Raw genomic sequence first — 27,671 nt, forward strand, 5'->3', positions numbered from 1 at the left:
TTTGTTTTACTCCTTCATGGGATGAAGGCATCACTGGCTAGGATAGCATTTATGGCCTAACTCTAATTGCCTTTGAAAAGGTGGTGGTGAACTTCCCTCCTGAGCCATTGCAGTCCATGTGGTGTAGGTTGTTACAACCAATCTGTAGACGAGGTTCCCTGTATATATTTAAACTAGTTGCATCTCTGCTGGTAGAATGTCATGTGATCTGTAGTGACGTAAGCAGAGGGGTTTGTGGTCTTTTGAGGGACTTCCATCTTGGACCTTGGGCAAGCAACGTCTCCCAAATAAACCTGCACTGTGTTTGACTTTAACCCATGAGTGCGGCACCTCATTACTTTTTGTTCAAATTCCCGGTCAATGCTTAACAGCGAGAAAACTGGGCGATGAAAGTTGCCTATTAAAAGAAAAATTTAGACCGGATTCTGAAAGAAAAATCCAGCACCTCGGATCAAAAGGACGACTGAAGGCAAGGAAAAAAAAACTGCTGATGCAAAAAAGAAAAAAGGGTTTCGAGAAAAAGACCATGAATGAGCAAGAAATAAAGGTTAACAAAAAATAAACATACTCATCGATTGAATAAAGTGGCTCGGTTTCCAAACTGCGGAGACTGCACGTGGTAAAGCGAAATGGGCAGCAGGAACGGAGACACACAGGACGGGAAAAAAAACTGGGATCTTAAAGGAGCTGCTATTCAGAAAAAAGGAAGAATTCCAGGCAGAAGAAATTTTTTGCATAGTTAGCAGGGAGATTTCTTGCATTGTACAAGTTGGTTTGAGAAAAATCAAACAACAAAATCCAAAAAATAAACATAGAAGAAAGTATAGACCCAAGAGCCAGTAATGGAAGTAGTAGGTGCTGGTTGTATTTGATGAAGGCTTTGAGATTTGGAGCTCATTTGAAGAAAGATTCCAATGCTATCACCAAGCAAATAAAATACTGGATAACCAGTGTTTCTCAATTTGTAGGATGTAAAACCTTTACGTTACTACAAAGTCTAGTCCATCCAGTAAAGCCAGGAGTTAACACCTATGACAATTTGACAAAGGTCTTAGAAGAGCATTTCTTTCCAAAACTGCTCTTCATTGCAGAAAGGTTTAGGTTCAACTGCCGAAGGTAGGAGCAAGGTGAAGGCATTTCACAATTCATGGTGACTTTACAAAGGCTAAACTAAATATTGCAAATTTGGTGCAAGTCTTGATGATACTCGTCGCAATAGGTTGGTATGTGGACTCCAGAACAAAGCTATCTGTTCACTGTAAGTACATTGACTCTTAAATCAGCAGAAGACATTGCAGTGTCAATGGATCTGGCTGCAAAAGAGGCATTACAGATAGGAGCTGCGGCAAAAATCCACAAAATGGAGACAGCTAGAAATTAGTCTGCAAAACTACAAGCATGTCACCAATATGCCCAAGTTGGACACTCAGCAGGGGATTGCTGGAGTAAGAAAAACAAGTGAAAGAATTGAGGCAAAAAGGAGCACATTGCCAAAGCATGCAGGACACGGCAAGCTTTCCCTACAGCAAAAAATGTGTAAGAAAAAGAACACAGTGAAGTCTGCAAGAAGAATCTATAAGATGGCAGGTGAAGGGGAAGACACCTTAGAAGATAATGTGCCAAGACAAGTTCAAGGGCTGAAGCTAGGCATCTTGTCAGTGCACGGCGATTCACAATGGTATTCCAAAAACAATGGTAAACTGGTCAAAATGGAGATTGATGCTGGGACTGCAGTATCATTGATATCTGAGACTATCTATAATCTGAAGCCATTTGCCATTGAAACCATCAAATGTTATTCCACGGATGAACACAGAAGAGGTCGTACCTCGAAAAGGATACATTAGGGTAAATTTGAAGTGAATGGACAAACAGCGCAGTTGCCTCTCCACATTGTCCATGGGAACATTTCTGCTTTATTCAGTAGAGCATGGCTGGGAAAAATTTAAATCGACTGGGGTGCAGTAAATCAACTGATCGATAAGAAGATTAACCTACAGCAGCTTATGAAAAGTACAAAAATGTGTTTGAAAACTCACTGGGCTCAATGACAGGAGTTGAAGCCAAACTCAAACTTAAGCCCAACTTTATGCCAAAATGCCTCAAAGCCAGAACAGTACAATACATCACTGTTGGGGACAAAAATCCCAATAGGTTAGTGAAGATTTTAAATCATTAGACATTGAAGACACTGACAGAACTACCAGCATCAAGATAAATGATTTTAAATCAGACTTATAAGCTAACAAGGGAGCAGTCTGCACACATATAAAATGCAGTGAGAAATTTAAACAAGTAATGATGATTTAAAAACATATATGTTGATATTTTGGAATGGATTAAATTACTTTATAAATGTATTTTATAAAGATCATTGTTCACTTTAGCCAAAGGCAGATTGCCGCAAGGTATGATGGCAAAGGGCATTCGAACAGAGCCACATTCTAAAGGAATAATGAAACCTTGGAAATATGTAAGTTTTATCAGCAGAGTTTCTAATGGTGGAACACTTAGGGCAACTTTATGAATAGGCTTATTCACTGTCCAGGTAAGATGAATGCATGCCCGGATGCGGGATCATGTGTTAGTCTGACTTGACAGTGACCCGGAGGGAAATTTGTAGGAATGTTAACTTTGAACTTGGTGGCCAGGCGTCTAGTTACTAAGTGATACAGAATATTAAGTCAGCCAGAATGGGATGATATGTCTGGATTTTATAGACAAATGAAATACCATTACGCCTGAAGTAAGGTGCAATTGGCTGGAGTATATGACAGATATTATTGTTGATTTATGTATATTGAAGATGATTGATTCAAAACTAATGAAAGGCAGATGTATATGATAAGAAAGTGTGTAATTGATCTATCTTGGGCACAGTAAGAAGTCTCACAACACCAGGTTAAGGTCCAACAGGTTATTTGGTATCACGAGCTTTCGGAGCACTGCTCCTTCATCAGGTGAGACTCTAACCTGCACATCTTTAGAGTGTGGGAGGAAACCGGAGCACCCGGAGGAAACCTACGCAGGCACGGGGAGAATGTGCAAACTCCACACAGACACTGACCCGAAGTTGGAATCGAACCTGGGTCGCTGGTGAGGCAGCAGTGCTATTAGAAATGTCTGGCTGCTTTACGCCTGGAGGTGCCTAGGACTCTTCAATAATTTCTCCCTACGATCGTTGGTCGAATAAAGTTTTGTCTTTAACTGAGACACTGGCTTTCGTGAGTCTTGTGTTGTCTGAAGTTTCGCTGATACCCAGCTACCTCGCAAACCCCGCTACAGCCACCCAACTGAAAGTCAAAAAGGAACTGGAAAGATGAATCCAAAGTAGTCATTGAACCAGTTACTACAAGTGATTATATTACACCAAGAGTGCCTAATAGCTCAGGAAGAAAATGTGAAGATTTCAAGGTGACTATTAACCAGTTTTGTGCCAATCAATATCCACTACCGTTAATTGAATATTTATTTGCTGGACTATCTGAAGGCCAGAAATTCAGCAAAATAGATCTATCACAGGCTCACCTGGAAAGGAATGTGGCTGCTAAATCACAACCTTTACTCACCATCATGGCACACACAGGTCTGATTCGATACCGGAGACTTCCATTTGGGATAACATCCACACCTGCTTTATTTCAAAGGCCAATGGATCAGATTCTGAGTGGGCTACATGGTGTACAGTGTTAGTTAGATCATATCCTCATCACAGGTTCAAGTGAACACGAGCACTTGAAGAACTTGGAAGCTACATTGGAACGTCTGCAAAAACATAATTTCTGGGTCAAAAAGGAAAAATGTGACTTTTTCAAAACATCTATAAGATACTTGGGTCACACCATTGACAAAGGTGGCTTGCATAAGAAACCAAAAAAGATGATAGCAATTTAAGAAGCACCATGTCCTCAAAATGGAACACAACTTGGATGAGCCCACCTCCTGGTTTATCAGCCTTTGAAAGGCAGCTGAGGTATTTTGAAGGTGAAATGTCATAACATTGGTCTAAGCCGCCTGGAGTTACGATGGTGGAGATTTCCTTCGCACAGGTCAAGGAAACCTGCCCCTATCTCTTGAGTGATTCTAACTTTGTGATGTCGGTTGCTTTACTCACCTTATCTATGCAGTCATAGAATCATAGAATCCCTGCAGTGCAGAAGGAGGCCATTCGGCCCATCAAGCCTGCACCGACCACAATCCCACCCAGGCTCTATCCCCTTAACCCCACGTATTTACCTGCTAGTCCCCCTGACACAATTTAGCATGCCCAATCAACCTAACCCGCACATCTTTGGAGTGTGGGAGGAAACCGGACCACCCGGTGGAAACCCAGGCAGGCACGGGGAGAACGTGCAAACTCCACACTGACAGTCACGCAAGGCCGCAATTGAGCCCAGGTCCCTGTCACTGTGAGGCAGCAGTGCTAACCACTGTGCCACTGTGCCGCCCAATCTTCCAGATTTCTACCAACATGCTGTATGTTACAGGGGCTGTTACTATACAAATTAGTTTGGCTGTTGGATTGAGTTGTTCGGCCAGGCTTGATTCTTTGCCTAATGCTGTAACCCAAGAATTGGCTGATTCAAACCCAGGCACTCTCACAGGTCTGATGCTAGTTTGGTTACATCTGGTTTACCAGGGTTTACTCCCGCATCGATCTTGTATAAGTGCCACTTTGTTTTCAGTTACTATTTACATAAAATAAATCTTTCATGTTGTGCATTGACTTTATTCATGTTTGGACAGAAACAAATGATGTTGAAAGTATAGTTGAATTTTTAATTATATATTTGGGGAGGCAATGGTCGAGTGGCATTATCGCTAGACTATTAATCCAAAAACTCAGCTAATGTTCTGGGGACCTGACTTCAATCCTGCCACAGCAGATGAATTCAATAAAAATATCTGGAATTAAGAATCTACTGATGACCATGAAACCACTGCCGATTGTCAGATAAACCCATCTGGGTTCACTAATGTTCCTTAGGGAAGGGAATCTGCCGTCCTTACCTGGTCTGGCCTACATGTGACTCCAGAGCCACAGCAATGTGGTTTATTCTCAACTGCCCTCAGGCAACTAGGGATAGGCAATAAATGCTGGTCCAGCCAGCGACGCCCATGTCCCAGGAATGAATAAAAAACATTTTTTCAAACAGATTGCTCCGAAAGCTCGTGATACCAACTAAACCTGTTGGACTTTAACCTGGTGTTGTGAGACTTCTTACTGTACCCAAGATAGATCAATTGCACACTTTCTTACCATGTCCCACGAATGAATAAAAAACATGTTTTCAAACAGATTGTGACTGATTTCTTTGGCCTCTGCTGGGTGGGAATATGAACGTCATGCACAGGGAATTGCAGCATTCAATTTACCCACCACTTTTTCCAACCCTTTGTGGAAACAAGTGGCCAGGACTGTTTGATCCAGGAGCCTAATTTCAACATACAAATTGGGGTCCCGGCACAGTTTGCTCATTCGTACAAGGAGGAGAGGAGTTTAACAAACACTAAGTCAATGATTCCCAAACTGTTTTCTAATGTGACCCTATTTTAACACTTGAAAATTAACATGACACCAGATGCCAGCAAAAAGAAAATAGCAATGAAGCAGTAATATTCAATATATGATTAAAGGTTCATGTATTATAAATCAACATATAATGTATGAATAAAGAATATGAATAAAATATGGAATCAATGCACAACATAAAAAATTATTTTATGTAAATAGTAACTGAACAAAGTTATTTGTATAGAACTGAACAAAGTCTTATTTGTATAGAATTACAGTGATTCCCCTTTCACTAAATGAGAGCTGTGTCTCTATGTTTTGGTGATGTAAGTAAGGAGATTGTACATCAAAACGCCACCAATACTATAGCAGATCTCTCTTCATTAAATAGTTACAGCTGAGAAAGACCATTTTTTATAAATTTTATAGAACTCCATAATTATGCCATTCATCTGCTTCTTAAATTATTAAACGATAAGACCATAAGGTATAGGAGCAGAGTTAGGACATTTGGCCAATGAAGCCTGATCCACCATTCAATCATGGCTGATATGTTTCTCAGTGTGTGGGGTTTCTCAGTCCCATTCTCCCATCTTTTCTCCGTAACCTTTGAGCCCCTTACCAATCAAGAACCTATCTATTTCTGCTTAAATACACTCAATGACCTGGCCTTCACAGCCTTCTGTGGCAATGAATTCCACAGATTCACCACCTTCTGGCTGAAGAAATGCCTCCTCATCTCGGTTCTAAAGGGTTATCCCTTTACCCTGAGGCTGTGCCCTTGGACCCTAGTCTCTTCTGCTAATGGAAACATCTTCCCCACGTCCATTCTATCCAGGCCTTTCAGTATTCTGTAAGTTTCAATGGGATTATTCCAGGATTTTTGTCTTTTCTATCCCATTGTGTTCCAAAATTGGACTTGGTATGACAATTCTACGTTTGCCTTTCACTAAAACAACAATTTACATAATACCTTTATGTTCCATGGCACTTCAAGACTTCAAGGTGACACCATGACATCATGACTTCAAGGTGACACAGCACCCTTTAATACAAAGGTTAGAATGTCATGAAAACCCTAGAGCACATCGCTGGAGTATTCGTGAACAAAATTTGACACCAAGTAACATAAGGAGATCATTATGCCAAATGAAAAGAAGTCTGATCAAAAGAATAGGTTTTAATATTCGTTTGGTGGTACAGAACTTGAGTATTACTGAAAAAAAGAAACATCTTTTGTCTAAGCTTTTAGTCTTACACTCATCAGGACAATTCACAAGAATACCAAATGTAAAGGGAACAACAATTGATAGTGTATGAGAAGAGAGCACTGACTGGTTGGTGAGTGGACTCTGATTGGTAAAGGTGTTGCCATGGAGATTGCACCAGTTGATGATGACTGGCAGTTAACTACCAAGCATTGTTTGAAATATAAATGATATAGATTGGTCAAGGCATTACCTTGGCCAATAACATTTTCACTCTCTGGCAGCATGTGAATTCGCAAGTTCATAGAGTTCGAAAGTTCTTTTTCCACTTTCTTCAAGCAACCCAAATACGTAGCTCCATAGAGTTCAAAAGTTCTTTTCCCACTGTCTACTTAGCGACACTTTATTGGGAAAATTGAATTCTATTCATTATAATCTCTGGGAAACTTGTACTTTCTAAAACCACATTGAAAAGAGCATTCTTTTTGCTTCACTCAGTAGCTGCATTGTTTTCAAGGAATGTGGTTCTTCTCGCTCAGCTGTATTCCATCATGCCCTAGAGTGTCATTAGCCAATGTGTATGCCTTTAATACAGAACACAATATGTTTTCAAAAAATAAATTAAAGTGGTTATATGTGTTTCTATGCAAACTGTACCTTTGTAACTCCAAGTACTTTGTACTTTTTCTATATTATATTCATTCTAAGTTAGTTTATCTTAATCTATTAGTCTTTTTAATGCAAGGTTATCCTAAACCCCTCCAACAGTCCCCTTATTTAAGTCATTGGTATAGATTTTTGATAGGTGAAGCCCAAGCAGTGATTCTCGTGACAATCCACCAATTACCCCAGACCGAAGCGGGTCCCCCCTTGCTTCCCCCCCACCGATCTCAGGCAGCGTGATCCACCCTCCCCCTCCCCTCCCCCCCACCGAACTCAGGCAGAATGGCAGCAGAACCCCCCCTTCCCCTCCACTGATCACAGGCAGAGTGATCCACCCTCCTCCTTCCCACCTACTGAACTCAGGCAGAGTGGCAGCAGACCCCCTTTCACCCCCCCACTGATCTCAGGCAGAGTGGCAGTGGACCCCCTCCCCCCCTCCCCACCGATCTCAAGCAGAGAGCCGTCGGACACTCGGCACTTTCCTCCTCACTAACTGGAGCGCCCGAATCGGACTTATATGGAGCATGTCTGTTTCACGCTGATTCTGGATGGGTGAACATGGTGGTAAAGGGGGAAGTGCCGGTAAGGTTGGGCATGCAGCCCATTAAGTCAATGCAAATGCATTTAAATGGCTGTTGTGCCTGCTTCGGGCGCGGTCCCGATCACGGCCATTTTTTAGCCTTGGTAAAGGGGGGACCAGCCTGGAGGTGGGTGCAGACCGCGCTACTCACCTCACGCCCGACTTTGCCAAGTTTTCAGATCTGAAAACGGGTGCAACGTGATGGTAAACTCGGCCCCATTGTGTCCATGCTGCCAAAGGAGCTATCCAATCTAATCCCAGCTTCTAGCTCTTGGGCCCAGGTTATGTCACCTCGTGTTTTTTTTAAATGCAGTGAGCATTTCTGCCTACACGACCTTTTCAAGCATTGCGGTCCAGATCCATTCTTCCTGGCACCCTTCAAAAGCTACAAATGATATGGACGCAGACAAACAAATCCAGTTCAGATGGGATGTCTTCGTAAGGTACACCTTGCTCATGGCTGAAGAGATCAAGCCTTGAGAGGCACACATTCGGCTATCAATTGTCACTGTGGATTGTTTTCAGCATTGATATCGTTAACCAAGCTAATCTAGCCGCTGATCATTGTGGTGATGCATGCCAGCCCACAGGAAGTACCACCATTTTCCTCTATCATCGATGAGTGACTCCTACATGCAGTAATCAAAGTCTAGGGCCTTCATCCATGCTTGCAAGCACCCTTGAAGCAGAGCTTTGGGCGTTCTGCTGGTCATCTGGCAACGACTACCTCACCGTAAAGAAAATCCTTTGTCCCTTCAGGGTATACCCCAATGCACTGCAGATGATGAAGATGGAAATTGCCGAGCTTCTTTCCTTGACGGTTGTAAGTCACTCATGTTTCACAGCCATAGAACAGGTTGCTGAGAACACGGGCCTTATAAATCATCAACGTGTTCCTAAGGGTCAGCTTGATGTTATTCCATGTCAGTTTTATGTCTTGATCAGAGGTGGCAGCTGCTTTCCCTATGTGTAAATCCCATCAGGGTAACATTTCTTTCTACATTAGAGAGGCATTTTCAGCCCTGAAGTTTGTTAACTCAGACATCCTGTGCTTCAATTCTACCTTGCAGGTGATGTTATTGTATCGCCTTCATTGCTGTTGCTGCATTCACTTTCAAAATGATGATCATTAATGGTATTTAAAGCTCCTTGTTTTGCATTCCTTCACTGCTGTGGATTGTTCATGTTTGTCAGTGCTCATCTGTTTCATTGGTTTGAAAACTTCACCATCAGATGGCAGCATCTGATCAAAAATAAATTTAAAACGCAGCTAGGTTTTGCAGTGCAACAGCTCCCTCTAGCGTCTACTCTGTTTGTACATCAGATGTCGCTTATTGACAACCATAGCGGGGATGATTGTTCTTTTACAAGTATTTTAAACCAGTTTTAACCTGCACTGTCACCTGAAGTCTACCAGTCTCAACAATCTCCAGTTACCCAATAAATAACAGCAATTTACTGCGGATGCTGGAATCTGAAACCGAAAGAGAAAATTCTGGAAAATCTCAGCAGGGCTGGCAGCATCTGTAAGGAGTCTAACAACACCAGGTTAAAGTCCAACAGGTTTATTTGGTAGCAAACACCCCAGTCCGACGCCGGCATTTCCACATCATGACTACCATCGACACCGCAAACTGCCGGCTGCAAGTGGAGAGGATCTCCAAGAAGACCATTTAACGAAGGAGCAGCGCTCCGAAAGCTTGTGGCTTTTGCTACCAAATAAACCTGTTGGACTTTAAGCTAGTGTTGTGAGACTTCTTACTGTGCTTACCCCAGTCCAACTCCAGCATCTCCACATCATAGCATCTGTAAGGAGAGAAAAGAGCTGACATTTCGAGTACACATGACCCTTTGTCAAAGTTAAAAGGCATAGAAAGTGGGAGATATTTATACTGTAGGGTGAGGGAATGAAAGATGAGTCATAGCCACAGAAACAAGGGGAAAGGCCATGTTCTTGAGGAAGAGAAGGTGTTACAGGCTAATAGGCTGGAGGAAATAGATGTTCGGAGGGCGGATGTCCTGGCAGTTTTGAATAAACTGAAGGTCGATAAGTCCCCTGGGCCTGATGAAATGTATCCTAGGATTCTTTGGGAGGCAAGGGATGAGATTGCAGAGCCTTTGGCTTTGATCTTTGGGTCCTCGCTGTCCACGGGGAAGGTGCCAGAGGACTGGAGAATGGCGAATGTTGTTCCTCTGTTTAAGAAAGGGAATAGAAATGACCCTGGTAATTATAGACCGGTTAGTCTTACTTCGGTGGTTGGTAAATTGATGGAAAAGGTCCTTAGAGATGGGATTTACGACCATTTAGAAAGATGCGGATTAATCCGGGATAGTCAGCACGGATTCGTGAAGGGCAAGTCGTGCCTCACAAATTTGATAGAATTTTTTGAGGAGGTAACTAAGTGTGTTGATGAAGGTAGGGCAGTTGATGTCATATACATGGATTTTAGTAAGGCGTTTGATAAGGTCCCCCATGGTCGGCTTATGATGAAAGTGAGGAGGTGTGGGATAGAGGGAAAGTTGGCCGATTGGATAGGTAACTGGCTGTCTGATCGAAGACAGAGGGTGGTGGTGGATGGAAAATTTTCGGATTGGAGGCAGGTTGCTAGCGGAGTGCCGCAGGGATCAGTGCTTGGTCCTCTGCTATTTCTGATTTTTATTAATGACTTAGAGGAGGGGGCTGAAGGGTGGATCAGTAAATTTGTTGATGACACCAAGATTGGTGGAGTAGTGGATGAGGTGGAGGGGTGTTGTAGGCTGCAAAGAGACATAGATAGGATGCAAAGCTGGGCTGAAAAATGGCAAATGGAGTTTAACCCTGATAAATGTGAGGTGATTCATTTTGGTAGGACTAATTTAATGTGGATTACAGGGTCAAAGGTAGGGTTCTGAAGACTGTGGAGGAACAGAGAGATCTTGGGGTCCATATCCACAGATCTCTAAAGGTTGCCACTCAAGTGGATAGAGCTGTGAAGAAGGCCTATTGTGTGTTAGCTTTTATTAACAGGGGGTTGGAGTTTAAGAGCCGTGGGGTTATGCTGCAACTGTACAGGACCTTGGTGAGACCACATTTGGAATATTGTGTGCAGTTCTGGTCACCTCACTATAAGAAGGATGTGGAAGCGCTGGAAAGAGTGCAGAGGAGATTTACCAGGATGCTGCCTGGTTTGGACGGTAGGTCTTATGAGGAAAGGTTGAGGGAGCTAGGGCTGTTCTCTCTGGAGCGGAGGAGGCTGAGGGGAGACTTAATAGAGGTTTATAAAATGATGAAGGGGATAGATAGAGTGAACGTTCAAAGACTATTTCCTCGGGTGGATGGAGCTATTACAAGGGGGCATAACTATAGGGTTCGTGGTGGGAGACACAGGAAGGATATCAGAGGTAGGTTCTTTACGCAGAGAGTGGTTGGGGTGTGGAATGGACTGCCTGCAGTGATAGTGGAGTCAGACACTTTAGGAACATTTAAGCGGTTATTGGATAGGCACATGGAGCACACCAGGATGATAGGGAGTGGGATAGCTTGATCTTGGTTTCAGATAAAGCTCGGCACAACATCGTGGGCCGAAGGGCCTGTTCTGTGCTGTACTGTTCTATGTTCTATGTCCTATGAAAGGCTGCTAATGACAGTCCATAGAGATAATAGAATATGTGAATGGCCATATGGCAGCGAAGCTGAAATCAGAGGGTAAACTGTGATCGATAAAGATGTGGGTGGAGGGGGGAGATGGGTGGGAGAGAGGTAAAATTGAGAGAAAGGGGAAGCAAAGGGGGAGAAAAGGTAAGGAAAATGGCTAAGTTAGGGTGAAAGAGTTGGGGGGGGGGCAAAAGAAAAATAAAGAAAAACAATAAAGAAATTAATGGTAGAGAACAGTTAAAAAGTAAATAAAATGAAGACAAAGAGGTTGAGGTTGGGTAGAGCTAATCATCTGAAGTTGTTGAATTTGATGTTGAGACCAGAAGGCTATAATGTGCCCAGCCAGAAGATGAGATGCTGTTCGTCCAGTCACTCAAGTTCAGGTATAATGGCAAACATTACAACGAACTTACTAACTCCAACCATGTTTATCGTACTATCCTGGGGACGACAGGTCAGTTTGCCATGGACCAAAATTAAGAAACTGCATCTTCGTCACACAATGGAGTGAAGTTGTCTGAGGAGCCTTCCCTGCAATAAGAAATCTCTGCCAGTTTTGAAGTATTGAGTTCCAGCTGATGCAGATCAGGAAAGACTCTGGTTGATTCATGGGATGAGTCTCATTGGAAAGACCAGGAATTGTTGCCTTTGTCTAATTGCCCTCAAGAAGGTTGGTGAGCTGCATTCTTGAATCACTGCAGTCCATCTGGTGAGTGCATGCACCATGCTGTTAGGAAGGGAGTTTCAAGACTTTGACCCATTTGACTTTTTTGTAGCAGTTGGATACAATGTTGTAGCTGACTAGACTATTTCAGAGGGTCGTTAAGAAGCAACCACGTTGCTGTGGGTTTGGAGTCACATGCAGACCAGATCAGGTAAGGGCAGCAGATTTATTTCCCTAAAGGACATGAGCAAATCAGAAAGGTTTTTTGAATGACAATCCAAAAGTTTCATGATCACCATTACTGAGACTAGTTTTTAATTCCAATTCCAGATTTACTACCTCTGCCACTGAAGATGTGCTATTTTCACCCATTAATGATTTTTTTTGCATATCCATTAATAGCAGATTTGGATTTTGAGGAAATTGATGTTTTTTTAAAGAATGTTGTGGGTCGTTTTATTTAGAATGTTGTTGGTTGTTTTAGAATGTCATGAGAATGGTCTCAGCTGGTCTGGTGGAATTTGTCTCAAAATATGAGCAGAGTGTTCTGAGCAGGTTGTTGCCTGTGAATTAGTCTAAAGCCTCCTCAGTGAGATGGAAGCTCTTCATAATTTTTTTCAGCTTTTTAGTACAGAGCATTAATCAGGCAGGGAAAGCCTCAAGAAAGAGCTGCATAATTGTAATAATATTGAGATAACAGAGTGTGGCGGATGTATAAATACTGTGGTTACCACAGCAGGTCATAGATTGGACATTCTGAGGCAAGTAACTCAACTCCTGACTGCCCCAAAACCTATCCACCAAATCAGGTGTGATAGAATAATTTCCACTTGCCTGAATGAGAGTGACTTCGACAACATTAGAGATGCTTAACACCATCGAGGACAAAAGTCTGCTTGATCGGCACCCTGAGCATTCACTTTCTCCACCACAGATGCACTATGGTAGTAATACTCTATATAAAATGCACTGCAACAACTCACAGAGGCTCCTTTGACAGCAAACTGCCACCACCTAGAGACAGGGGCAGCAAAGCATGGGAACACCACCACTTTCAAGGTGTGGTCCTCCAAGCCGCACCATCCTGATTTAGAACTATAATTGCTGTTCTTTTACTGCCACTGGGTCAAAATCCTGGAACTCCCTAACAGCACTGTGGATGTACCTGCACTAAATGAACTGGAGGAGTACAAGGCGGAAGCTCACCACCAGCCCTCTCAAGGGCAATTAGGGATGGGTCTTTCCAGCAATGCCTATTGTTAGGGCGATGGACAGAACCCCCAAATATTTTTGATTTGATTTATCACATGTATCAGGATACAGTGAAAAGTAGTTTCTTGTGTGCTGTACAAAACATACCATTCATAGGGTACATGGGGAGGAGAGGGTGCAGAATATAGTGTTAATAGTCATAGTTAGGATGTAGAGAAAGATCAGCTTAATATATAGTAGGGCCATTCAAAAGTCTGACGGCAGCAGAGGAAAAAGCTGTTCTTGAGTCGGTTGGTCGGTACGTGATCTCAGATTTTTGTATCTTTTTCCTAATGCAAGAAGATAGAAGTTAATAGGTCCGGGGTGCGTGGGGTCCTTGATTATGCTAGCTGCTTTTCCAGGGCAGTGGATGGGGGGCTGGTTTGCGCTGGGCTATGTTCACAACCCTTTCTTGCGATCTTGGTCAGAACAGGAGCCATTCCAAGCTCTGATACATCTGGAAAGGATGCACAGATATGGTGCATCTGTAAAGTTATATTAGGAAGCCAGACTAGACCCCAACAATTTTTCTGTTTGGTATAAATGTGTGAGGATAGGGTATTCCACTTTATTTAATAACAGTTTAAATATAACTCTTAAATGAATCAGCTTAAACGTTAACAGTTGAATAATATTTAAAAATGAAAGGAAAAAAACTTTACTTTCTAGTTTGCAACTGTCCCAGTTCCAAATAAGCTACACTCATCCATAAATCAAATCCACTTTTAAATAAATACAACTAGCAAACCCAGGCATACATGCTTTCAGAGATAGCATTTCAGAAACCTTCAAAATCCATCTAACTTCAACCAGATTTCAGCTGAACTACTTTCTGCAAAAAGTTCTTTTGTTCCGCAACAGACCCAGCTCTGCACATCAACCACATCATCACACGACCCTGTCAATCGCTCTAATCAGAAATCCCAGGGGAACCTAAGTAAACAAAAGTCCCTTAGCTCTACTTAAAATTAACACTGGCAAAGGCTGAAATGTGCAATCACCCTGCTGTCCCAAAATCTGAGCTGCATTCCTCCCAGACATACTGTCTGTAGAATAAAGCTGAATTTTTAAATACTCCCCTGAAACATAAAATATATATATAGATGATGGATGACAACGAAATAATAATACAAGACATGGATTAATGTAATTTATAAACCCATTTTATTAGATAACCAAATGACACAGAAATCACAGTAATTACAGAGTAGTATTTTAATGATTTGTATTTGCAGTCATGTACATTTTCCAGTAAGTTAACAAATCTAATTCTAAACGGTCTATGTAAATTGGAGCATTTGTCCAGCCTGTTCGAGTGGGCTCTATCATAGGACAACTGTATTTGAAGATGACAAATTCTATTCAGGATCTTACTAGGGCTCTTTCAGAATCATCACTGGTCAATTAAACATCCGATACACCTGATTATTACGTGCATCCAAGACAATAACTGAATATAGTGGGGGAGAGAAAACCAGTGGAATGAAGTGAAACATATTTAAAGCAAACGAAAGGTTGTACTTTTAAAAGTTCAAAACTCATAATACAAATAACACATTAGAAAGTGGATCCATAGTGATCCTTTAATATACAAGTATGTCACAATCCTCGCTAGAATGCAAAGTGTGTTCTGTACTTGAACCCTTAAAGGGATTCCTAAGGATTTCAGTACAAACAGAATTGGAGGTTACTATTTTAAACCAAAAATGAAGTTACAAAAAGGAAAAAAAAAACAATTTTAAAGATTACCATGGATAATCTGGCCATACACTTCATGCTGTAAATATATCTATTATTCTACAGCTATGCTCAGTAAAGAACCATATTCTAGTTTCAATCATTTAAACAGATTGAACCTGCTGTCATTAATTATTGACTAAAACTCCCTTAATGCATACCCTGTCTCCATTTGTCTTCTGGACCAGATAATATGAAAATCAGACGTGCCCACCATATTAAAGGATTTTTGTCTAGCACACACTATTTAGTAACACGTAGGCATCCTAATCCTCTTGAAGTCAGACTCCTAGAATGAATCGCGTGGTGCAAAGCTAGATGTCACTTCCAATCCTATAGAGCAATAAACAAGGTAAAGCCTAGAACATACTGCTTTGAACAAGTAAGGAAATGTCATGCAACTAAATACGCCAAGTGTTTTTTTTTCCTTTTGTTGAATTTTCCAAATATTAAACATTTACAAAACAGTGCAGTGCAACAGCAACTGGAAAACTCCTTCAGTGTGTTAGAGAACTGTACAGCAGTGGCATCTTCACTTCTCTTCACACCACTGATTCTCTTTGCGAACCTGAAAAGAAGAATAACAATGAAAAGGATGTGCCTAAAGAAATGTAATTCTGAACTGTGCCTAAAATACTCATTGCAGAGAAATGGGTTTTAACTACATCAAAACGGAATTGTTTTAGCTAAATAAACTTTGTGATAATGAAAGGGACAATCATTATTACACTGTCTGTCCCCCAATTCAATAATCTATGTTTTAAGAAGAAACATCCTAGTAAACTACAAAAATAAATGAGCACAAAGTTTATTCCTAATAACCTAAGCAACATAAACTAAATACAAAGTTAAAGAACAATTTAATTGCCCTGATAATCATATTTCTACATTTTCCACTTTGTTTCCTTGCTCACTATGGGTGTATTTGCTTATATTTACACTGTCTGCATAAACAAGGCATCTTACCTAGAGAGAGAATAAATAATACAGCTGGTTTGGTGCATTGACCCGAACATGCGCCTGACTGTGGCGACTAGGGGAATTTCACAGTAACTGCATTGCCGTGTTAATGTAAGCCTTACTTGTGACTAATAAATAAACGTTAAACTTTAGATTAAACATTTTAGGTGGGCTCTTTGATTTGATTTAAGATAACAAGCTATTTGTTAATTTCAAAATCAAAAAATCTAACCTTAAATGCTTTCAAATAGGACAAATTATAAATAGAAGGGTTATTACCTGTGCTTCTTCTTCCTCAGTAAAGTCATTTTTGATGTTGAAAGTCTTGCGAATTTCTTCTGGAGTTTTACCTTTGATCATGTTTGCTACTGTTTTGCATGTCACATCAAGCAGACCTTTGATATCCAAATAGTTTGCAGCCTAAGTAACAAACATGAACACGTTCTCAACTTTTGATTTGATTTATTGTCACAGAGAAACCCTACAGTGCGGGCAGAGGCCATTCGGCCCATCAAGTCTGCATCGACAATAATCCCACCCAGGCCCTATCCCCGTCACTCCACATATTTACCCCACTATTCCCTCTAAACTATGCTTCCCGGAACACTAAAGAGCAATTTTGCATGGCCAATCAACCTAACCCACACACCTTTGGAGTGTGGGAGGAAACCGCAGCACCCGGAGAAATCCCACGCAGGCACAAGGAGAATGTGCAAACTCCACACAGACAGTGACCCAAGCCGGGAATCGAACCCAGGTCCCTGGAACTGTGAGCAAGTGGCAGCAGTGCAGGATATAGTGTTACAGTCATAGCTAGGGTGGAGAAAAAGATCAACTTAATGTGAGGTAGGTCCATTCAAAAGTCTGATGGCAGCAAGGAAGAAGCTGTTCTTGAGTCGATTGTGCAGCTGTGCAGATTTCCATCCCGTCACCAAGAGATAGAATAATTGAAAACAACATTACGCCAACAAAGAACAGATATTCCAAAATTGAATTCTGGTCGATTTCTGTACATGTACAGGGATTGTATAGTGTTTCCTTAAAACAGCTTGTCCAAAATGCAAAAAAGTGGGCGGCACGGTATCACAGTGGTTCGCACTGCTGCTTCACAGCGCCAGGGACCCGGGTTCAATTCCCGGCTTGTGTCACTGCCTGTGTGGAGTTTGCACGTTCTCCCCGTGTCCGCGTGGGTTTTCTCCGGGTGCTGCAGTCTCCTCCCACATTCTGAAAGACGTGCTGGTTAGGTGCATTGACCCGAACAGGCGCCAGACTGTGGCGACTAGGGAAATTTCACAGTAACTTCATTGCAGTTTTATGTAAGCCTTCTCTATAACTAATAAATAAACTTCAAAATAGCCTTACGGCAAAACACTCTTTGCAAAATTCCCTCTTTAGTGCAGCTGTAGAATTCTAATTAAGCTGCTGCCCAGTGACTATCCACACCGAGTCATCAATGGAAAGGAATTTTGTGATTCTGAAGATTTTAAAAAAATAAGACCTACGAGTAGCTTAGAAAAAGAATCCTGAAAAGGGCAAATACTCCCCTTACCAAGTAACACATAAATGAGAATTCAGGTTAATGAACTTTCCATCTTAAGCCACGCTACAAAGTGGTAAGTGAACCAAGTTAAAAATTTAACAAGCTCTATTTGATCACTTAATACTTCTTTTTAATCTATCATTTCAGTACAGAGGATCTGAGAGTCAATTATGTCAGTTAATTATATTGGGACTTATTTGGAGGATGTCTAAGTAGAGGTGGCAAGAGCGGCACTGTGGTTAGCACTGTTGCCCCACAGCGGCAGGGAGCCGGGTTCGATTCCTGCCTTGGGTCACTGTCTGTGCTGAGTCTGCACGTTCTCCCTGTGTCTGCGTGGATTTCCCCCCCACACTCCAAAGACGTGCAGCTTACGTGGTTTCGCCATGGTAAATTGCCCCTTGGTGTCTAAAGGTGTGTAGATTAGGGGAATTAGTGGGGCAAATGCATGGGATTGTGGGGATAAGGCAGGGAGTGGGTCTGGACAAGACAAATTTACAGTTTATAGTAATACACTTAACAATTACTGACCAGAATTAGTTCAAACAGTGTCCCTTGGTCTACTTTGAGGAACTCCTGATCCCATACTGGAATGTCATCCGTTCTCTTTTCCTTGTTCTCATCATCCTCAGGCGGAGGAGGATCGTCCTTGTGGTGAGTGCACCACTGAATCACCTAAAGCAACAATGGGCAGGTATGCGTGGATGAGTGAATGAAAGACTTGGAACTAGAAAAAATATAGATGAACAAAAAGTAACATAAATACTTGAATATCTTAGTTATACTTCACCATTCATAACAATGCACTCTTACAGTTTGCAGCTTCATTCCCTTCCCAAAATCTTTCTTGTGAATTTTGTTAAGGGTTTATTAATGCTGGAGAATTGAACACTTTTCCATTTTTATTGTACCCACTCCCAGGTCACCTACAGCACAGTAAAGCTCTCTTTTACTCTGCTGAATATGCCAAAATGCTACCTTTAAAAAAAAACCTCGACCACCAGAATTAACCTTCCCATATCAGCCTTATTTGATGAACGTGACTGCTGTATTGTGCCACGGACCTCTAATCAGTGGGAACTCGGCTGAGATTTCCCTAACCTATTATTGGGCGGCACAGTGGCACAGTGGCTAGCACTGCTGCTTCACAGCTCCAGGGACCTGCGTTCGATTCCCGGCTTGGGTCACTGTCTGTGTGGAGTTTGCACATTCTCCTCGTGTCTGCGTGGGTTTCCTCCGGGTGCTCCGGTTTCCTCCCACACTCCAAAGATGTGCGGGTTAGGTTGATTGGCCATGCTAAAAAATTGCCCCTTAGTGTCCTGAGATGCGTAGGTTAGAGGGATTAGCAGGTAAATATATAGGGATGTGGGGATAGGGCCTGGGTGGGATTGTGGTCGGTGCAGACTAGATGGGCCAGATGGCCTCTTTCTGCACTGTAGGGTTTCTATGATTACACACGCCTTTAGACTCAGTAGGAGAATAAACTTTTGTTCCATCGGCCAGGGCTAGATTCAAATCCAGACCCCCAGATGACAGAGTACAGCTTCTGATCCACATCATCAGCCTCACACAGTATGCTCACTCTACTTGCAATGATAATTTAACTCCAAATCATGGCCCTGTAAAATTAAGATATGAACACAATACAAAAGCAAAATGCTGCAAATGCAGGAAATGTGAAATAAAAGCAGAAAATGTTAGAAATACTCAGGTCAGGCAACATCTGTGGTGAGAAATAGAGTTAACATTGCAGGTTAATGACCTTTCTTCAGAACTGGGGAAAGTTAGTCATTCAATAGCTTTTAAGCAAATGAAAGGGAATGGGTGTGAAATAAAAGGGAAGATCTCTGATAGAGTAGATGAAGAGATTAAATGACAGAAAAGCTGGTGACGCAAGGCCAAAGTGAATAGTTAAGGTGCACATAAAGAATCAAACAATGTGCCTTGAGGAGGAGTGAATGGCAGGATGATGACCATCTGATGTCCAAAAGTGAATAAAAGGGAAAAACAAGAAAGCCAAAAGCTGCAAAGGGAAAAGGAAATAAAATGGGGCAGTGGTTACAGTCTGAAATTGTTGAACTCCATGTGAAGTCAGGCAGGCTACAAATTACCAAATTGAAAGCTGAGGTACCATTTTCAAGTCTGTGTGTTGAGCTCCAATGGGTTAGAATGCGAGCAAGATGGGGAATAAAAGTGACAGCAGACCAGAAGCTTGGGGTTACATTTGCAGACTGAACGGAAGTGTCCCACAAAGGCATCGCCCAATCTGCACTTGGTCTCCCAAATGTAAAGCAGACTGCATTTGTAACCAGTATGGTAAATTTAAAGGTTTACAGGTAAATCACTGTTTCACCTGGAAAGAATAATTACAGCCATGTCAGGTGAGAAAGCAGGAAGTAAAAGGGCAGGTGCTACACTTGCAGGGAAAGGTGCCATGGGAAGGGGAGCGTTGGGGGTGACCGAGGAGTGGAACCAGATGTCAGAGGGAACGGTTTCCTCAGAATGCTGAAAGACGAAAGGAAGCATCAGGTGGTGTCATCAGGCTGGAGGTGGCAGAAATAACGGTCCATTGACTGCGGAGGCCGGTGGGGTGGAAGGTGAGGATATGGGGAACTCTGTTTTGGTTTTGGGAACGAGAGCAGAATTTTGAAAAATGGGATGGACACGTTGGTAGGCCTTGTTAACCAAGATTGTGGGGGAATCCTCGGTCAAGAACAAAGAAAGCTACATCAGAAACACTGATATGGAAGATGGCATCATCAGAAGCAATGCAATGGAGATGGAGAAATGAGAACAATTACCATATTCTTTTAAATTCACATTAATATTCTGTTTAAAACAATGGTTTCTTTTTTTGTGGGGGGCGGGGTAATCCTGTTCAAATATTGAATTATTCACAGGTCTTCCGAAAGTATTTACAAAATCCCAGGAAAACCTATATCCTGATTTGGATAGCATCACTATCCAACAGAAATGAGTACTCTAATTGCAGGAAATATTCATTAGTATACAGTGAGAAGTAACAGGCTAATTAGTCAAATTAAGAAAAATGCATAAAACATAATGCAGCATTCTCAAGGCATTATATTTGATATGTGTCAGGTATGCACACCAGATGGACAAAAACTGATGATACCATAAACCTTCCGAAAACCTTGCCTGTAAAAATGTCAATTATTATTTAAGTACAGTGGCCACTGATATGTCAGTACATGTGAGAGCTAACTTATACATAGCAAACTCCAACAATCTGCAAACAAGCAGTTAATGTGGTTTTGGTGGTGTTAGCTGAGTAGGATTGTTGACCAGCAAACCAGAAGAACCACCTATTTGAATAGAGCCAAGGGATCGTGTGCATCTGGTTTATATCTAAGTGTAATATGTTATCTGAATGACGACATCTTGACAATGCACTGCTCCTTCAAGTCCTACATTAGATGGCCTGGACTGGTGTCTCAACCCACAGCCTTCTAACTCAGAGGTTAAAGTGTTACCAGCTGTGCCGATCTTATATAGCACCTTCATGAAGAATTTTAACTCTACACATTCATTGAAGCAATACTGATTGGAGCACATATAACATGTTCAAGCCTCCTACCTTTTTAAGAATCGCAGCATTAACGTTTGGAAGTGGAACTGTATCATCATCACCTTCATCATCCATCCCCAAATCTGTTTTGAACAAAACATTATAATTTACTTATTCAACATCATCCACCATGCTTTCCTAACTGACAGCAAAATCAGACATTGCACGGACTGAGTGTTGCAGTATTAAGTTTGCCCTCTCCTCCACCCCATCTATGTATGATAAAACACTACCATCGGTCATGAAATATCAAATTTCAGTCTGATTCATGACTCTACTCAAATCTTTTGCACAGCAATGGGTCTGAGATCAGGAACTCAGGTGAAAGGAGGACAATAAAAGACTTCCAATCAGTTCAGAGCAAAATAAAAAGTCAAAATTCAGAAAGTGTGTTCCATCTTAGAAAGGCATTAAATCAGAAGTGGTAAAATGCGAAGTCTACTCTTTGTACTCGTCCAGATATTATTACCGCTACTTAAGTGTGCCAATCAGAAGAGTTTGGAGAAAGGTTCTTGTTTGCCTGTTCTCTCACTGTCCAGTATAGGAATGGTAATGCAAGAACAGGACTGGATTTTTTAAAAATAGTCATTAAAAGAATTGGTAAACAAGATGAAGTTATTTTACACATTCACTGAAATATTCACCATGTTGGAATTGTTTTAGGACACCTTAGCAATAAGAAACTCAATGGAAAAATGTCAATATTACATTGAATAGTCAGTCACCATAAGCAGGCAATCTTTTTTGAAACTAAACAGCAAACAACAGCAATTCTGAATCTAAACTTGTGAAAGTCTTGCACTTTGAAAAAAAGCTCGATATTTTAAAAGGACAATTAACTTGTAAACAAGATTATTTCGAAAGAGAATCACACTGACCTTCCAACATGGTTTTGATTGTCACTGACTGTTTCGCTATTTCCACATCAACTTCAAATATTTCTCCATCAGAACTCTGGAGTTTAATCGAAGGCATCTGAAAATAGAAAAAAAAACAATTCCGGTGATTCTAAACCTCGAGTATTTGATTCAACAATCGCCGCGTTCCATTCAAAATCCATAATACACACAATTTAGCCAAGGCTCTTCTTTTAAGTTGGGCAGCATGGTCGGTGCAGGCTTGGAGGGCCAAAGGGCCTGGTCCTGTGCTGTAATTTTCTTTGTTCTTTTGGTGGTAGGACGAGGAAATGGAGACGAATAATTATGACAATTGAATTTGAATTGCCCGTTTCATTACAGGAGGCTCCCTGGCCGCTTATTCGGCTTTAATGGGCAGCACTTCTAAATCTTAAAGCTGTGGGTTCAAGTTCCACTCCAGAGACTTGGAACACATCATCCAGGCTGTCGGTGATGCATTTTGATGGATTACTGCATTGCTGGAGACATGGTGCTAAACTGAAACTCCGTCCGGCTGCTCAGGTGGATGCAAGGAGGCACCTTTTACAAGGAGCCGAGGGGTTTTCCGAAAACACCCCTTCCCCATCATTGCCAAACATTGTCCCTCAACCAACACCTATAAACGGATTATCTGGTCATCATCAATGCTTTCAACAGGAAATTAGATAATTCTGTGCATGAGAAAGGAATAGAAGGATGAGGGGAAGGTGAGAGATGGTGTTAATTGGATTTCATTATATTTGGCTGGTGAGCATTAACTGGAAATTTTCTTTTCCTCCGACACAGCAACAGATCGAAATTGAGATTGTTACTCATCTTTTAATCCGTTTCTTTTGTCCTGATGCACGGCCCATAATTATCCGATACTGATGTGTATAATCTGTGCTATGATGCTGGAAGATCCTGGCTAGGTTTTGTTAAAGGGAAGCTGAGTTAAGTCAAGAAATCCTCGCTCGATCAAGGCGGTCGGAGACGGCCGGGGCGAGCTCAGTTCATAGTGGCGGTTTCACTGCTGAGCGGGCCTGCATTTCGGTGTTGCTGTTGGCATCAAGATTATGACCACCATTATGAGTGGAGGTGTGGGTGACAGTATTGGCTCCCCGACACAGATTTTTGGTGAGCTGCAAGATATCCTAAAGAGAATGGAAGAAGTGAAGGAGAGAGTCCCGTCAATGGAGAGGGTAGTTTCCTCAGTGAAGGCTCATCTTCAGTTCTTGGAAATCCTGCTGCACGGTTTGCCGTACATCCTGGCTAACTCGGGGAGATGTGTGCCAGAGGAGTGTCAGTGCACCCAGTCTCCCGAAGTGAGATGGGGATCAATTCCTGGCTGAATTTGAAAATTGGCTGCCATGCTTTCACAACCTCGATCTGAGGGCTGGGCATCTTGAATTCAATGAAGCATATTGCATCCGGTCAAAGATTCCGACACTGGTCTTATGTTGCCTTATCCTTGGTCTTCGCCGAGATGGGTTGGAGGCAGCCAGACATGGAAGGTCCTCGCCACCCACCGAGGCCTTTGCCGGTTCTTTGGGATGGCGACATGGTGGATGTGTAGAGGCTTCAGTGAAACCCTGAATGGATCTTGGATGCTTCTTGATGATCCTGTCACGGCTTTGGCCTTTTCAAGCTCCATGGCTGGTTATATTATCCTGCAGTTCATCGTTAATTCTGAACTTTGTTCCCTTGAGATTATAATCCTCAATTTGAGATTCTGTCTTTTATCCTGACAGGGGTGTATGATATATGAGCACAGAGGCATTTGTCACCTGTTATCTTGTTATATATCGTGAAAAATCAGGATTGTCTATTTTGTTTTTTATGATGGTTTTCCCCCACCGGTGAATGATTGAACGAGGGAGGCTGCAGTTTAATTGTTTTTGGGCCTCCTTCTTTCTATTGGGGAGCACCGTGAGGTGGTTGTATGACATGAAGGCTGTGTGATATTTACCTGGTTTGCTTTTTCTCTTATGTGCTGTAATCCTTGTATTTACACTGAGGCTGTACAACTTTTAGTACCTTTCACTTTATTTTTTAGATGAGTAATTTGTTTTGTTCAATGTACAGGAGTGATGCAAGTATTCTTGGCTCATTGACACTTATTTTAAGGTGACATTAGGTTAGAGCAGCAGTGGCTGTTTTTATCTGGGTCAGGCGGAGGGTATGTTGGATAGGGGAGCAGACTGCTCTCTCAAGACATCCCCTTCTGGGGGCTTCTGCATTGCTCTCTCGCAAGACTTGACTGCCCTGGGGATGTAATGCCCTGTGAGTTGCGGGGCTTGAGTGAGAGTCAGGGGACTTCAGTTCAGCATTGTTGGAGTCTCTCTTCAGTTGGAGATTAGATGGCTGGAGTAGTAGGTCGCCTCCTCCAAATGGTCTTATTATGGAGAGTTCTGGTCTGTCTATCTTCTAGGTTTGAGCTCCCCTGGGGGCCAATGTCCTGTTCCCTGTGAGGTTGTGCCTGTTCTGTTCTTGGTATTCTTCCTGCGAAAGTGTATGCAGAAAAGCTACATCCGCTATCTATTGGATAATCCTGATACTTCTCTCCCTCTGGGGCTTCCTTTCTTCATCTGGGTGAGTGGAGTTAATCCTGGAGGGTTTCCCGTGTATCATCAGGAGGAGGGTCGTATCTCTCCCTGAGATACCCTGTTGATGGTGAGGTGGATTGTGGTGAGTAGGGTGAGTAGGGTATTTTCACAGTAACTTCACTGCAGTATTAATCCAAGCCTACTTGTGATACTAACAATTCTTCTTCTTGTTAGTGGGGTTTCCTTGGTAGAAAATGGTTTTGGTTTCCTGGTCAGGGGGAGCCTGATATGGCCAAAGGGGAGGGACATTTGTAATATTGCGAGCCTAGGCAAGGTGTACAAATCCTTGGCTGACTGATTACTGTACATGAAAGCATACGCTGGTTCGTCACATCCTGTACTAATGGCTGTATCCTGAGCATCCCTTTTTCTAGATTATCCTTCCATTACTTGAAGGTCCTGGGTTGAGTCCGCATTGGATCCTGTATATTGTATACTTCTGTCTCCATTATGCTGTGGAGGGTGAGCACCTAGGGCACACGTGTTCATGATTGTATCTGGTTTTCCTGAGATTCCCCCACTCTTCTTTGTATCCTTTCTTTATCCGTACCAGAGCAGACGCTGACTACTATTGCAATGATTCATAATTGGAATCATTTGTATGAATATTCGATGGTTTTTTCTGTGTTTATGGAATAACGGTCACACTGTATTGTACTAGACTTTGAGATTTATTGCGCTTAGTGGCAAATGTAAAATGAAAAACTTCTAATTAGAACATTCTTTAAAAAAAACAAGATTACGCCTTGATCAATATTGCCTCCAAACCCCTTCCTGACCATTCCTTGAAGCTAGCATAGTCTCATGAAGCAACATCTCCCTCTGCCCCAGAACAAATCCCAATGTCTCAGGGATCTGAACATCTCCCTCCTGTATAATTTCTCCAGACACAAGTTAACTTATTTTAATCTTTTGTTCCCATACACACTAGTGCATGGCCCTGGAAGTAATCAAAACTATATTTGTCTCAGTATTTACTATGGTGGGCATGATATGAGAAGAGATCATTAAAAAAAAACTCTTAAGATAGGGAGAAATTTGATAAACTGATCAAACTTGAGAGGATAAAACACCTCGGCAAATTGGATCTGTACATATTAGCAAGTTAAGGAAGAGATAGAGTTTCTAGTCCGGTACGTACATATAAAAATTAATTAGAAAAGAGAATCATGCTAGAGGACTGGCAGACAACTGATGTGATTTGTATATTTAAAAAAGGAGATAAAGTATAGACTTAATGTCAGTGGTAGAAAGATAATAGAATTCCTACTTAAAAGATGGAATAGAATAGACAGAAACATTTCAAAAGGGAATGTCATACTTAACGAAATGTATTGAATTCTCTGAAGTAAAGGAAGGATAGATAAGATTAATACAGTAGACAAAAGGGCTTTGGTAAAGGTACCACAGAATTCATAACTAAGGTGAGAACATGTGGAGTCAATAGACAGTGCAGCAGAATGGATAGCAAGCTGCCTGTAAAACAAAAAACAGTCGGGTTTGAAGGTAGTTAGACTGACAAAAAGTGTGAAGTGGTGTTCCACAAGGATCACTGTTGGGACCAGTTGCTCATTATTTACGAAAAAGATTTGAACTCAGGAATCTGAAGTACAATTTCAAAATCTGCAAATTACACCTTAGTTAATAGAGGACTACAAAACTTGTAAAATTACAGAATGGGCTTATATCTGGCAAATAAATTTCTATGTAGGCAGGCGTGAGATGGCACCTTACGGTAAGAATGAGAAGGGCACATGCGCCTCAGAAAATACGTGTCTAAATAAGATATCTGAAATTGGTACCTGGACACAAATCACTACAAGTAACACTGCATGTTAGGATGGTTATTTTAAAAGGTTCCTTTTTATAAAGCAAAAGAATGTAAAAGCAGAGAGGTTAAAGTTATATAGAATTTCAATTAGATCACATTTGGAGATTATGAACAGTCCATGACTCCATATTATTAAGAAGAATAAGGAGGCAATGGACAAGATGGAAGAAATTATATAGAACAGTACCAGAAATTAGATGTTATATCTATCAGATTGAAAAAGTGTAGACTGAGGGTAGGCCAATCCTTAAAATGATGAAAGGGTTTAATGGGACATACCTAGAGGTGTTCAGGGATTTAAAAAAAATTTCCAACTACACACGATATTCCCAATTACTCAGACAACGAGAATCCCAGAGCTCATTATTTATACCATCAAGCGGGACCCCTCACCTCATCGTTTCCTCACACCCCGATCTCCACCGCACCCCTTTCACACTCACTCCCCCCTCACCCCCTCCACCTCACCCCCCTCCCCTCCACCTCACCCCCCTCCGCCCCTCCCCTCCCACCTCACCCCCTCCCCTCCCACCTCACACCCTCCCCTCCCACCTCACACCCCTCCCCTCCCACCTCACCTCACACCCCTCCCAACTCACCCCCCCTCCCCTCCCACCTCCCCCTCCCCTCTCCACCTCACCCCCCCCTCCCCTTTCCACCTCACCCCCCCCTCCCCACCTCACCCCCCCTCCCCACCTCACCCCCCCTCCCCACCTCACCCCCTCTCCCCTCCTCCCCACCTCACCCCCTCTCCCCTCCTCACCCCCCCTCCCCTCCTCGCCCCCCCTCCCCTCCTCACCCCCCTCCCCTCCTCACCCCCCCTCCCCTCTCCACCTCACCCCCCCTCCCCTCTCCACCTCACCCCCTCTCTCCTTTCCACCTCACCCCCCCCTCCCCTCTCCACCTCACCCCCCCTCCCCTCTCCACCTCACCCCCCCCCTCCCCTCTCCACCTCACCCCCCCCCTCCCCTCTCCACCTCACCCCCCCCTCCCCTCTCCACCTCACCCCCCCCTCCCCTCT

The 27,671-nt window shown here is 42.4% G+C and overlaps 1 protein-coding gene across 3 annotated transcripts in view; it reads right to left on the minus strand.

Annotated features, from left to right (window-relative positions):
- Window positions 1-14,656: 14,656 nt before the first annotated feature.
- Window positions 14,657-27,671, minus strand: part of skp1 (S-phase kinase-associated protein 1) — a 14,423-nt gene continuing 1,408 nt past the window's right edge. For 2 of the 3 annotated variants that reach the window (XM_078230843.1, XM_078230844.1), the window contains exons 2-6: window positions 22,217-22,313; window positions 21,348-21,421; window positions 18,281-18,424; window positions 16,492-16,632; window positions 14,657-15,820 (exon numbers count right to left, since the gene is read on the minus strand). In XM_078230843.1, coding sequence (XP_078086969.1) covers window positions 15,785-15,820; window positions 16,492-16,632; window positions 18,281-18,424; window positions 21,348-21,421; window positions 22,217-22,313 — 492 coding nt within the window. In that variant the 3' untranslated portion in view covers window positions 14,657-15,784. Of the gene's footprint in view, window positions 15,821-16,491; window positions 16,633-18,280; window positions 18,425-21,347; window positions 21,422-22,216; window positions 22,314-26,929; window positions 27,097-27,671 lie in introns of those variants that run through there. The other variant, XM_078230845.1, reaches the window with a different exon arrangement.

Source organism: Mustelus asterias, chromosome 16, assembly GCF_964213995.1.
Source record: "Mustelus asterias chromosome 16, sMusAst1.hap1.1, whole genome shotgun sequence".
Classification (NCBI taxonomy): Eukaryota; Metazoa; Chordata; class Chondrichthyes; order Carcharhiniformes; family Triakidae; genus Mustelus; species Mustelus asterias.